The 13,682-nt window shown below is 46.4% G+C and overlaps 3 protein-coding genes across 5 annotated transcripts in view; 1 reads left to right on the forward strand and 2 right to left on the reverse strand.

Annotated features, from left to right (window-relative positions):
* Positions 1–610, reverse strand: part of TULP3 (TUB like protein 3) — a 34,908-nt gene extending 34,298 nt beyond the window's left edge. Inside the window, exon 1 of the mRNA XM_084285102.1 lies at positions 497–610. Coding sequence (XP_084141228.1) covers positions 497–555 — 59 coding nt within the window. The 5' untranslated portion in view covers positions 556–610. The remainder of the gene's footprint in view (positions 1–496) is intronic.
* On the reverse strand, positions 580–4,789 carry RHNO1 (RAD9-HUS1-RAD1 interacting nuclear orphan 1). Of its 3 annotated transcripts, none has more exons than XM_084285114.1 (3): positions 4,702–4,789; positions 3,953–4,172; positions 580–1,351 (listed from the first exon to the last, which is right to left on the reverse strand). In XM_084285114.1, exons 2-3 carry the CDS (start codon positions 4,118–4,120, stop codon positions 731–733), a joined length of 789 nt encoding a protein of 262 aa, XP_084141240.1. In that variant the 5' UTR covers positions 4,121–4,172; positions 4,702–4,789; the 3' UTR covers positions 580–730. The 3 variants fall into 3 exon arrangements, with proteins under 3 accessions (XP_084141240.1, XP_084141242.1, XP_084141241.1); XM_084285116.1 differs by having other exon boundaries at positions 3,953–4,221; positions 4,702–4,761; XM_084285115.1 differs by having other exon boundaries at positions 4,632–4,757.
* Positions 4,790–6,080: 1,291 nt separating this feature from the next.
* FOXM1 (forkhead box M1) lies at positions 6,081–13,274 on the forward strand (the record flags this gene model as incomplete). Its single annotated transcript, XM_084287613.1, has 8 exons — positions 6,081–6,627; positions 7,732–7,880; positions 8,084–8,305; positions 8,729–8,857; positions 9,441–9,485; positions 10,427–10,502; positions 10,954–11,135; positions 12,222–13,274. 8 exons carry the CDS (start codon positions 6,081–6,083, stop codon positions 13,272–13,274), a joined length of 2,403 nt encoding a protein of 800 aa, XP_084143739.1.
* Positions 13,275–13,682: the final 408 nt, after the last annotated feature.

The following is a 13,682-nucleotide window of genomic DNA, read 5'->3' on the forward strand; positions in this document are numbered from 1 at the left end:
ATTTATTGGTATAAAATTAAAAGAATTAAAAGAAAAAAAAGTTCTAGAATCGGTATACAAACCTCAATCTTAGAAGATTTCTTCCTTCTGCTGACTTTAATGTTTCACAGCACATTTGGTGGACCCACGAGATTAGCAGACCCCTTCTCGCTCTGTTGCCTCATTCCACCCTCCTCAACTAAAAATGACAACGCTTACCCCAAATAAACACCTCCTCTCTCCTTCATCAGCTGCCCGTATCCCCACGTTCAACCTCAAGTGGTTTTTTTTTTTGCCATTCAGACGCCACAGGCGTAATCCCCATGCAAAGCCCCATCCCCGAGCCCCTTCCAGCCGCCCCTCGCCCTGGCACGGGCACAGCCACGGCCCCGCAGCGCCCGGCCGGGCCACAGCAGGGAGGCGGCGGCGCAGGGCAGGGCTGCTGCTGCCGCCCGCGCCCCGTCCCCTGGGGCTCGTCGCCCCGCCGTCCCGCTCCCTCCCTCCCTCCCTCACTCACCCCGCGCCGGCCGTGCCGCGGCCCCCGGCGCTCTCCATGCCCGGCCCCGCCGTTGCCATGGCCCCGCCTCGGGGCGCAGCGTGGCGGCGGAACCCGCTGCCGCCACCCCGCCCCGCTCGGAGCGATGGAGCCGCACATGCGCGACACCGGGGCCGCCTGAGGGCGGAGCGCGGCCCCTCGGGTCCCTCCTCCTCCTCCTCCTCCTCCTCGGGAGGAAGGCTGGCTGCGGCCGAGCTACCGCGCCTGTCCCCAGCAGAGCCCCGGGTCCCTCCGCACCATGATGTCGGCGCTGCTCAGCCTGCCCCGCTGCCGCAGGTACTGCAGGACGCGAGGCCGCTGCCGCCAGGTGACGCGGACCCCGTACTGCTCCTGCGGAGTGTCCGCCACCAGCACCGCCGCCGCCTCCCCGGGCCCGCAGAGCTCAGCGCCGGGTGCTGACAGGGCGCTGCTGCACCTCCCGCCCCGCACAGGAGGCTCTGGAGTGCCGATGTCCGGTGGGCTGAAGGCTGCTGGCTCCACAGGCTGGGGAGCGGGCACTGGTGGTGTTTCCTCACCGCTCTGGGAGCTGTCCACCCAAGCGCTGTTGTTTGGGACCCTGCTGTTCTCGCACCGGCCCTGAGGGTGCTGTGCCTTCCGCCCTGCGAGATTCAGCGCGTCTGGGGAGCAGGCTGCACGTCCTTCCGAACTCTCAAAAGTTAAAGGAGGGAATTTGCAGGCTGCAGGTCTTTGACAAGCTCCCCTCGCGCAAGGCAGCCCGTGGTTGGCATCCTGCTTCTGCGCTTTGCAAGCACCACGATGCTTCTTCTGAAATGCTTTCAAGACCAACGACTTGGTTGTCTCAAATTGTGCACACACCTGAAGGTCAAGACATAAGAAAATAAAAAGAGTTTTCTCCAAAGGAACAACCACCTCATTCTACTTCCCCACCCATCCCATCTGTCTTCAGTACGTTGATTAAATGCATAGGATGGTCTGCAGCAAAGCAAAACAGTCTTTAACCTTGCTGGTAAGCACGAGACACCTCTGAACTTCAAAGTTATGTTCTGACACTTCCCTCTCTAAAGAAAGTGGGTAGCAAGTGAGCTTACTCTGGTAACTTACAAAAGAACACAAGAGTTCCGATTTAAAGAAAAATCTAAATCACCTAACTGGCATCTATCTACACCTTTAACACCTGCAGATTTAAAATAGTTCAGGCCTGGATCCTGTGTCCTTCTGTGTCATAAATTCAATGAACCACATCCTCAGTGTTCCTGAACAGGCAGAGGTTCGATACAAAGTGATTTAAACAATACCCACTTTATTTCATCAGCTTAGATTACACTAATTAAGCCTTCACAGTATTTCCCCAAAACACCTTTGCCCCAAACACATAGTTAACCTCTATATTCTAGAAGATCAGATCACTGCAACTGCCAATTCTAAAATCAGCTGTCCATAGAAGATGGTCAAAGTTAACAATCTGTATTTCCTTGAAAGACTCGGGACTCTTACGCAAGACCTGAAAATCCTTCTGTTACAGTAGACTTTATCTTCCTGGGTCTCAAAAAAAGTCAGGTTCAGTTTCTCACAATTTATTTTTCCTTAGAGCATGCCAAACTGGCTTCTAGATGTGACAACCACAGACCCCTTTTAGCACTCTCACGTTACTACATAGTCCCTCAAAAACTAAGTTCAAGTTAACTACAGGTAGTGATTGTCTGCTGTACATCTGAACTGCTGGAATGCAAAGCCACTGTGCAGGAAAACACAGTAATGATTCCCTAATAACTGCATCCCAGCACACACTTAAAAGAATGAACCACGCTGACTTTGAGGGTATGACTTCCTTGCTTCAGAAAACACGTCAGGTAGACTTTACCTGGTATTAAAGACTTAACACCAAGATGAGCAGAAACTCAGCTGCCACTGAAACAACTGACATCCATCTGCAGAAGAATCTGCAGGAAGTAACAAACGTACCAGGATTTTTGAAATGGACTACTGTTTAGAAACAAAGAATAACGTGGACATTTTCATCTCTTCCAAACAGAAAACATAGTTCTTCACAGTAGTTATTGTGCACAGCATTGCAGAAGCCATAGAGCTAACACACCGATATAAAAAGTAAAAAAATTGAACAAGTTCTATTTCAAGGCTAAAGCATAACAAAAATAACTCTGTGTCTCCAGGGCTAAAGGAATGTTTCTTGTACAGTTGAAACAACACTTTTTGAGCCTGCTTTGTAAAGAATGCAGAATATCCTGAGTTGGAAGGGACCCACAAGGATCATCAAGTCCAACTCCTGGGTCCCCAAAGGATCACCCAAAAAAATCAGGCTGTATGTCTGACAGCGCTACCTAAATGCTTCTTGAACTCCATCAGACTTGGTGCCATGACCATTTCCCTGGGGAGCCTATTCCAGTGCCTGATGACCCTCTTTGTGAAGAACCTTTTGCTGATAGGCAGCCTGAACTGCCTCATCACAGCTTTATGCCATTTCCTTGGGTCCTATTGCTGGTCACCAGAGAGAAGAGATCAGTGCCTGCCCTCTGCTCCCCCTTGTGAGGAAGCTGTAGACCATAATGAGGTCTCCCCTCAATCTTCTCTTCTCCAGACTGAAGAAACCAAGTGACTTTAGCTGCTCCATATACATCTTGTCCTCTAGACCCTTCACCATCTTTGTAGCTCTCAAAGCACAGAGACTCAAGCAGAAATAACACTTAAACAAAGCTCCCCTAGGAGATAACTATTGTTGGAACAGTGTGTGTATAGAGACACATATACCTAGGAACACACATATATAGGAACAGCCTGTCTTTGCAGCAGCCATTTACTTTAAAAAAAAAAAATAATAAATCTTTGCATTACATAATATACGGACTATCTCAGGACACTGCAACAGTCCCTGGAATATTCTTTCAGACTAGAAAGAAGCCCATCAGAAGAACAATACGGAGAGAAACTATTCAAAACACACAGAATGGAAAATAAGGCAGGTTAAAACAAGTTATTTTGAAGCGAAGACCTCTGGTCCCTAAAATGAGTAGTGTCAGATTTAAACAAGACACCTAGTATTTTAACATGTAACATTTAGATTTCAGCAATTTCAAGCAGAAAGGCAATAAATAAAAATCCCCCAAAGAATATTTCTTATGTATAGGGTTTTCAGTTGCCATAGAAAGCATTTTCCTCATGAGAAATAGTTTTTCAGAAGACAAACAGGAATAGTAATCAGTATACACTGCGCCATGTTATGCCTTCAAATACCCAAAATCTTGTAGTTTGTTTGTAATTAGAATGTGAAGCAACTCACGTGCTTATTTAGGCTTAAGGCATTTATAATCAATTCAGGTCCATGCTACTAATTTTGCATATCCAGGACAGACAGCTTTTTTTTCCTGAGTCGTGTGACTTGTGGGAGAAACTCTAAGACTGTTGCTGTGGGACACAGGGGAAAGGATAACTTATACCAACCCAGGCAGCAGAGGTATTCTTGTCTATAGGTTTTGTAGGAACATGTCTTGGATTCTCAGCCAAAGGTTGTGGAGTTTCACAGCAATGGATGGGTCCCTCCCATGGTTCCTCAAGGAATACCAGTTCTGTTTTCCTGGCATTGCGGGTATGCTTCTTCTTCGGAGGCATCAAAAGATATGGTAAAGCCACTTAGAAACCTCATGACGCTTGCTAGAACCAACTGGAGAAAGACAAAAGCACTCTGAGAAGATGCTAAAGCGCTCTCAAATCTGTAGAAGACAAATAAACGCATTTGAAGACAAGCTTGTTTGGAAACCTCAGATATAAGTTTTAAGAGAAATAAAACGCACGACAGTATTGTGTATGCATCACCAATAGCTTTTAAGCTTTCTGCCAAATTCCAGGCAAATTTAGCAAGTGCACCGCAGAACAGATAATTAAAATGTTCCGAAGCTTCACAAAAGCAGATAGCCAAATAGGTTGGGGCAGACAGTCAGACAAACAAAACAAAAACGTTGTTAACTGCAGAAAGAGTTCTGAAGCAGCACTTTGAGCAAGACGTGACGTTATAGGAGAGACCAGTTTCTTGCAAAAACACGTATTTTAAATACGCAAACCAGACAAACTTGCATAGGCACGCTCATAGAGGTATTTTAGAAGCAATCTGAAAGGCACCCACACGCGGCAAGACCTGACTGAAATACTGAAATAGGGAACCCCCTAGGTTCAGAAGCGGCTTGGTCACTGACAATTTCCAGTTTCTGGCCGCCCATCAGCGCCCTCCCGCCACACGGCGCTGCCGTTGCCCAACGGTCCCCGTGCGCCCCGGCCGCCCCCCCGGCCCCGGCGCCGCTCCCCTGAGGCGAGCGAACGGCGCCGGCCGCGGCCGCGCTCCGGATCCGGATCCCAGCCGGGCCCCGCCTCCCGCCGCCAGCCCGGGCGCGGCCCCTCATTGGCCCGGGCGGGCACGTGACGGCCGCGAGCCGCCGGGCGCCAAATTCAAACGGGGGACCCGGAGCTGAGCCGAGCCGAGCCGAGCCGAGCGGTGCCGCGGGGCCGGCAGCGCCGCCGGGGCTCCCTCCGCCACTCCGGCCCTGCCCCGCGGTGAGTGCTGCCCGCCCGGCCACGGGGGAGAGGGGGGTGCCCGGGGAGGGGGTGAGGCCTCCCCGGGAGGAGCGGGGCCCTGGGTGCCGCAGCTCGGCCGCCGGGCAGCCCCGGCGCCCCGCCACGCCGGGCGCCGCCTCGGCTTTTTGTCCCCGGGGCTCTATTTTATTTATTTATTATTTATTTTTAACTCACGCAGGTGGCTTACTGGCAGTTTCCTTGCTTACTGGCAGGCCCTGTCAAATCCACCGATGCCAAATATCTTCGTTAAGAATTCTTATCTAAAATCTTACCTAAATCGTTTCTTATCTCAAGGTTTTGGGATTTGAGTCGTACGCTGCCCTGTGACAAGTTTGCCCGATGCTACAGAATTCTACAGCAGGAATAGCTGGAGCGTTTACTCCACACTTATTTCAAAGCATCTAGCCTCTGCTGCTTTTATTATGTGCTTTTATGGTGTCCAGGGCAATCTGCTGCCCAAATCTTACACCATCTGCTAAATCCCCTTTTCTCTCGTCTTGCGTGATCTGCTCACAGCAATAAGATGTAAGGATCAGGGCTGCTATTTCTGTGTTACAGCTTCTCATCCCTCCAGCTTGCTGGCTGATGCTGATCAAACCACTTTACAGCTAAGTCTTAGCATCCCTTTCTGCAAAGCAGATACACGTACTTTCCTTCCCTGTTAGGTACTCTATGACTCTGAACTTCTGATATAAATTATCTGCTTTGCAAATATCTCTCCTGTCCTGCTTACACAAGATGTGAATAAGAGAATTACGAGAATTACAGTACTATTTTCCCATAGCTTGGTCAATCTTGTTAAAAGTTTTCAATTCCTTTTTTTTTTTTTTTTTTTTTCCTAGCAGTGTAATTACTGGTGATTACACATGCGCTGTGGAAGGCCTGTGGCAATTTGCTGCATCTTTCTTTTCTATTCCTGCCATCTTCACTCTTACGTTATATCTTTTGTTTTGCAGGACTTATTCTTCCCGTTTTCAATGGAGAGTGACTGTACGGATCAATAATGAGGACCAGCCCTCGCAGGCCCTTAATTCTCAAAAGACGGAAGCTGGCCCTTCCACAGAAGGATGCACCCAGTACTTCAGCAAGAGATGAGCAGGATGGTCAGGGACAAAAGACATCTAAGCAGGAGCACAGCCAAGAGGACCAACATGACAGCCAAGGCAGAGACAAAATGGACTCTGGCCTGCAGAAATTCCCAGCAGGAATAAAAATAATCAACCATCCTACCATGCCCAACACACAAGTAGTGGCCATCCCTGCAAATGCTGATATTCAGAGCATCATAGAAGCCCTTACAGCAAAAGGAAAAGAATGTGGAAATAATGGGCCCAACAAGTTCATTCTCATTAGCAGTGGGGGCACCTCTTGTTCATCAGGTTCAGGACTGTCGCAGCATCTCCCCTCAGAGAAACCTGGTGCAGCGATCAAGGCTGCTGATGGTCAAGTAAGAGAGAAGAATGTCATGCAGACACCTGGGCTTGCAGGAGGGACAACGACCTGGCACTCAGGAGTTGATTCTGTGGTTGCACAGGAACAGGAGAGCACCAGTATGTAACTCTTACCCTTTCCTTCATCATGATAGATGGGCAAAGTTGTGCAAAGTGGGACAATGAGTGGGACAATGGATCTCAGTATGCAGTAAATTGTTAAATTATTTACAAAATAGCTGTATATATGTAGCGAAATCTGAAGGGTCCCTGTGGATATGTTTTTGGTGGAAGAGACAGGTCTGGCATATGAAGGTGTGTACCAAGGCAAAATTTTAGTGCTAAGGGAAAAAGAAGTGGGGTTGGTTTAAGGGAATCTAGTCTATTAGAACAAAATACTAAGCAAAGAAGTGATGGATGGAATCAAGACAAGCATGAAGTACTCTAGTCAGTGACAAAACATAGGAGCCTGGAGCTCTGAAAGAGAAATGTTTCCCATCCTTTCATAACTAAGTGGCAAGTCCATTTTTTCTTGACTGTCACATGAAGTTGATGGGCAAACGTTAGAAGTAGGATAGTTTTTACTTTGACTCACTGCTCAAATCGTATTTGTAACTTAAAATAGCTATGTAGCTTTTGTCTGTGGCAAATTTTATCCTGCCGCCTGACAGGAACCCATATACTGTTCTAGTTAGTAGATATATTGTTACAAACAACCTCACTAGAAACAATAAAACTGCAGTAGTTTTCCCTTGTTGTTATTGAAAAACCCTGAAAACATGGAGCTTCTGACTTGGGTCTTGTGCTTAGTCTTTCTTTCTTTCTATGGTGGCATAAAGTGGTTTATGCCACCACTTTCCTTGGCCTTTGCTTACTGGGTTCATCTTTTAGCTGAAAATGCTTGAATTCTTGAAGTACTGGAGTTAACACTGTCCTGTTTTGATTGAGAGCAATAGTCTGGTTTGATTGTTTTTGTTTTGTGTCTTTTTTTTTTTTTTTTTTTTTTAAGGCTTCAGCTTTTTTCAGGAATTGGGCAGATTCTCATGCAATCAGGAATTTAAGGTATATGCACAAGAAGCTTTAGCTTTGCAGTATCATCTTGTCCTTATCGTGACACAGGGATACCTTTTTGAGCAGTGTGATTAGCGCCTTCCATTTGGCATTAAGGTGAAGGAAGAGGATTACTTGTGAGTAAGCAGAGTTATGGGCTTGTTATCCCGACAGGCAGTGGCGAGACAATGAGCTCTGTGCTGGATAATAGTCTCACTAACATCCAGTGGCTGGGGAAGATGAGAACTGATGGACTAAGTCCCTGTTCTGTGAAGCAAGATATGGAGAAAGAGAACCAGATACCTCTGCAGGAAAAAATCAAGGTAAGCAGGCAAAGGCAACATAGTGTGCACTGAAACTCTTGATAGGGATGCAATTCATGTGGATTAGAAGACTTGCAAGAACTAGATGTGACCAACTCTAAGTAACCTGATATTGCCTCTTACTGATTTTGAATAGCAGGACAGAGTATCCAGCTCTTTTTGTCAGCTCTTTGAGCACTCATGTATTGTTTTTTCTGTCTCAGACTGAAGAAGATTCTGCTGCTGTTGCCATTCCTACCTCCTCTTCTTCCTCCTCCTCCTCATGGCAGGATTCGATATCAGAACGACCTCCTTACTCATACATGGCCATGATCCAGTTTGCCATCAATAGCACTGAGAGGAAGCGTATGACTCTAAAGGACATCTATACCTGGATTGAGGATCATTTCCCATATTTTAAACACGTGGCTAAGCCAGGTTGGAAGGTAACAAGTAGGCCCTCAAGTTGCTGTGGGCCTCAGGGTGGTACAGTCATAAACTTTCTGGGTGAAAATGAAAAGTTGTTCCCCAGCCTGCAGAGCAAGAAGGAAAGTAATTTAAACATCCCACCCCAAATACTCTCTCATTCCAGGTGTTCCCCCTTCAACTTCTTGTATCCTTTTTCTTGTGCTACATAGGCAGGATGGTGGGATGTTTGATCGTTGCAGTAAGAATAGGGCTCTCGAGTAAAGAGAGTAAGAGACTTATGGTAAGGTTGGATGGGTATGCAGTGAATATGAAGGTCCACATTGTCTGGACTTTGAAATGGAGTCTCCTCTGCCAGAGCAGTCACGTCTGAAGTAAGCCCTACAGTGCTGATAACAAAACTTCTGCTATTCAATTTCCCTCCCTTGTTCCTTTTTCTTCAGAACTCCATACGGCACAACCTGTCCCTTCATGATATGTTTGTCCGTGAGACATCTGCTAATGGTAAAATCTCATTTTGGACTATTCACCCTGATGCCAACCGTTGCCTAACGTTGGACCAAGTGTTTAAGGTGAGTGCCTCATGCAGAGAAAATGGAGCAGCCTATCCAGTCCATACTAGACAGGCACCTTAATTTAAAAGGAATTTTAAGCTACTTTGACATCAGCTTCTCTGTAAAAGCTGGACTCAGTCCTGACAAACAGATGAACACTGTATTTGAAAGAAAAAGTGCTGTGGCTTTTGCTGCTGGAGCTTTTCTGGGATGCATTTAATTCTTCGGGTGGTGTACCAAAAGTAAAAGTGAGTTAGTTCAACCTGTTTCCATGGGCCTGCAACAAACTTCTAGTGAGAAGCTTTCCACTGAAGTGGGCTAGCAGTTCTTGTGTTGACAGACAGCCACAGGATGGAATTGTACTGTCCACTGTCCCAGCCAGGTATTCTAGGAAGTACCATTTCTATAGAAGAAACAACTTGCAGGTCTGGTACAGGTGTGTTTAGTCTTTTGTGTTTTCTGCAGTGGGTGGGCAGATTTACTCTGGTTTGCTTGAATTATACGAAGATTAAACTGTCCCATTTTTCCTCCCCCCCTCTCGTTGATAATTTCCTCTTATTTTCTTATTTTTTTCTCCCTCTCAATGCCTTGTTGCTACCAGCCGCTGGACTTGGGGTCACCAACATCGCCTGAGCACTCTGAATCAGTAAGACTTTCCCCCTGGCTCGGGGCTTGGGCTTCCATTCTCCTCTTGCCCGTCATTGAAGGAAAAGACAAGAGATCTGGGGAGGGGGGACTGGGTCACTGCTGCACCTGGTCATACACTCTGTGCATGCCCTTTCTGGGGAAAGGTGTTGAACCAAAGGTTGATTGCCTTCAGGTGATATGGTCTCTATACAGCTTGGCTAGAGCTGTATAACTTTGAGCAACTAAAAATCTACTGCTGAAATAGGATGCAGTGGGCACCAGCAGGCTTCAGAGAAAGCTAAGACAGGGTTTGGGTACAATCCTAATCTGTGGCAGCAGTCCCACTCTGTTCTGGGTCTCACAACCAGAGAGAATGGGATCCCTCTGTGCTCCTTGTTTCATTTGGAACCCAGCTGCACTGTGACTCTTAGAAGGATAAACCCATTTACTGTCCATGCATTCAGCAATTTTAACAATGATGGATTTACAATGAGCCAGTAAGACACTTTTCTGTTACCACTACAGTCCTGGCCCTCATTCCGTCTGCTTTGACCTCTGATTCCTGTGTTGCCTCTGATATTCCACTTGAACTTCAGGTCTACGGTTTGTATGGAAATCAAATACACAATAAATGTATGCTGTTCAACTTTCCTCAGGCACTGAGGGCACTGGAACAAGGTCAGTTCTACAGCACAGTACACAGCTGGATCAGCTATTTCGTGCCATTTCCTTCTTTTTTGACTGGTAGCTAGCTTTGAGATGGCATGACCACAGAACAGCAAGTGTTGCAGAGAGAGAGACAGCGTGATTGCTGGGTGCTAACAGCTGCTTTTCCTGTAATTAGCTCAGCACAGGCTTCTGGACTTGCAGTTCCGAATGAGACAACGGAATAAATATGAATTCTTCTCTTTAAATCTTTTCCTCCTTCCTCTCATCTTCCTTATTTTACAATGTCTACAGCAGCAAAAGCGACATGTTCCAGATCTTCAGAAGAACGTGGGAAGCAGCAGCAGCAAAACTGAACCCCAGAATGCACGTAAGTGTCTACATCAGCTGAGGCCAAAGAGAACCATTCTCATAAATCTTAGGCACTCTCCCAGGTTCTCGTAGGAATAAAGTAGAGATTGTTATCCAGCTTTGCCTGCTTACAGACTTCCTACAGCTGCTCCCATCTGTCAGGTTTAGAGCTGAAGGTAGAGCTACAGTCTCTAAGAGGATGGGAGGGAACCGGGTGTTCAAACTGAGTGAGAGTAGAATTTCCCCAACTTGAGGACTAGGATCTGTATGAGAGGCTGTATTTTCCTCTTCATCAGGCCTTCTGGCTTGGGATTTGTATCCTCAAAACTAACAGAAAAGGCAGGTGAACCTGTCTCTGATAAAATGGTTATTTGGGGGTATTTAGAAGTACTTTCTGTTAGGTATCTGATTTTTCCAGAGGTGGTAGAAGAAGGGCAGGAGGCTAACAAATCCATTCTTTTCCCTTTCAGGCCGAAAGATGAAGCCTTTGCTTCCTCGCATCAACTCCTACCTGGTTCCAATCCAGTTTCCTGTGAGTCAGCCTCTTGTGCTGCAGCCTTCTATGAAGGTTCCTCTATCCATGGCACAGGGAGCATCCCTCAACAGCTCAGAGACCTTCCAGTGCAATAAACGCGTGCGCATTGCACCAAAGGTTGTTTTTAATTCTTGTTTTTGGGGGGCTGGGATGGAATGGGGTGTGTTGTATTTTGTTTTCTCCATAGCTGCTGTTTTCCACGGACTGTGTTCTTTACATGGTTCCTTTGTGTATCTTTACTGGGTCCTCCAAGCCTGTAAGTTTATGGCTAGGAACCAACCAGTGGTGATCCTTGCTGTCCTTTTCTGTCTGTAGGGTTAGCGTTAACTGCTAGTTGACTTGCTGTTAAGGACGTTACTTTAATTCAGTGGAGGAGTGGGCACTCTGGACTGCGTGGTCCAGACTGTCTTTTTCCTACTGTTCAGATGTGAGTAAGTAGGAATGGGAAAAATAGCTTTTGTTCTGCCCCTAAAGCACTCCGAATTTCATAGCTCTGAAGAGTCAGCCTAAATATAGGGCACTGCTTTTGAAAGAGCATTTACTTGCACGTAGACTCTTCCCAGAGATTTTCAGTATCTGCTATTTGCCAATTGTGGAGTTCTCAGTTATTCTGGGCTGAAGAAAAAACAACTATTAAACAGGGCTTACTCTTCACATCTTACTGACTCACTGTCTTGGATGCTTAGGCATTGTCAAGCTTTTCCATCCTTTCTAACCTTAATCTTGTTTTCCTTCTTGTTCCTGTTGCTTTATATTCTCTCCTGCTGTGATTTGTCTCTTCCTTGTGTTTTTTTCTTCTAATAACCTCAAAATTTCTTTCTTTTTTCCTTGGTTTCTGGGAAAACTGTCCCCATTCATTTTGTCATTGCATATGCACGTAATGTAAGGAGGAATCAAAACCATAAATATGTGGCACTTCTCCTGCCTGTCCTTCTAGAAATTGCTCATTGCAGAAGTACTCTGAAGGGCATGACTTCCAGTCACTTAGCTAAAACCCTTCCCATTGTGATCTGTAGGCTCCTCTGTATCAATTTCACAGGAAGATCAATGTTTATCCATTGTTATTGCTATTTCTTTCTCCTTTTACCTGTTCTGCTGTCCTTTACTACTAGTCTTTCTTTTTTTTTTCTTCCACTGCCACTTGTATTTTAAATGGGTTAGATTCTTGCTAACTGACTGCATATCACTTTTGTCTCTTTGTAGATGTCACTCTCTATGGATGAGTCATCCTCTTTGCCTGTGGCTATTGTCAAGGAAGAGAGTCAATGTGATGAAGGCCTATTTTCTCAAACCCACTCTCTAAAGGAGAGCAGCTCCCAACCCGGTGAGGAATTGGCTTCTTTCCCTGAGACTCGCTGTATAAAAGAAGAGGAGGTCTCACAGCTGGATGAATGGTTGTCCCCCTTTGCCTCAACCCTAACTGTAAAGGAAGAGCCAGCCTTGTTCCTCCCAGTCTCAGCTGCAACTGAGAAGAAACATTTCACTGCACTGAAGTCACCATCTAAGAGTTTTTCTGACACGTTAGTTATAAAGAGACGTGAGAGGCGGGAAATGAGCAGATCCAGAAGGAAACAGCAGCTAGCACTGCCTTGCTCTGAAGAGCCTGTCCTCATTTTGCCAGAGAGCAATGACTTTGACCCTTTCCGGTTAGGGGCAGACTTACCCTTCCTGCAGGAAAGCCAGGCTCCAGAGAATGTATCGCAGCTCAGCTGCCTGCAGGGGGAAGAGGGGCCTTTCAAAACACCAGTCAAAGAGATGTTCAACAAATTGCCAGTTTCTTCCACTCCCAGCAAAGTCCCAGAAAATGCTACTCCCCCACTAGGAGGCCTTGATCCCTGGAAGTCTGCATCGTTGGCCAAGGAAAGTAATGAGCTGGATTTCAGTCCAGTGAGAACCCTTCAGTTGCCATTTGCGCCCCTCCAGGAGAACCAGGACTTGCTGGGTTTTAACAGCACACCCCTTAAAAATCCTCTCTTTGAGTCCCCTCGGGAACTGCTCAATGCAGACTCAAGTGACATGGTGCATGGCCCCCTCACAAGCTCTCCAGCTTTTACTAATGAATCTACCAAGCAGTTGTCTGTTGAACTGCCAGCTTCTGGCTTTACTGAAAACCGGTCACTCATGGAGGGCCTGATCTTGGACACTATGAATGACAGTTTGAGCAAAATCCTTCTAGATATCAGCTTTCCTGGTCTTGAGGATGAAAATCTAGGAACGGACATTAGTTGGTCTCAGCTCATACCTGAACTGAAGTAAACTGGCCAGAAGGCTGAATTTGGCTTATTTTGATATTATAGAAAGCACTCTCCTCTTCTGAGATCTATTCACATAGTCTAAAAAGACTGTCTGCTTTTGACTAATTCCCTTGTTTATGGGAATAGTGGGCACTATTGACTCCTGCTAAGCTGGGAGACAGGCCCATTGGCTGCTATGAATTCCCTTTTTGAGATGCAATAGACTATTTATGTGGGATAAGATAGCCTCTCTCCAAGGACTCTCATCTTTAGTACCAGGTTAGAGAGGTTCTTTCGGGAAAACATCTAGATAGACCCTGAATGGAATTGGCTACTCAAGGGATCAGAGAGAGATACCCCTCAGTTATGTCCGATAGAAAAGGCCCTGAGAACTTTCTCTTAGCTCTGTCCTTATTTCCCTTTGCTTTGT

Source organism: Netta rufina, assembly GCF_964035555.1.
Source record: "Netta rufina genome assembly, chromosome: 1".
NCBI lineage: Eukaryota > Metazoa > Chordata > Aves > Anseriformes > Anatidae > Netta > Netta rufina.

What these genes read in the sequence shown, in the direction of transcription:
- RHNO1 (XM_084285114.1), bottom strand. Translation starts at nt 4,120, where the DNA reads ATGCCTCCGAAGAAGAAGCATACCCGCAATGCCAGGAAAACAGAACTG. An exon ending in AGAATACCTCTGCTGCCTGG is followed by an intron (nt 1,352 to 3,952) that starts GTTGGTATAAGT and finishes CTTGACCTTCAG; the next exon opens with GTGTGTGCACAATTTGAGAC.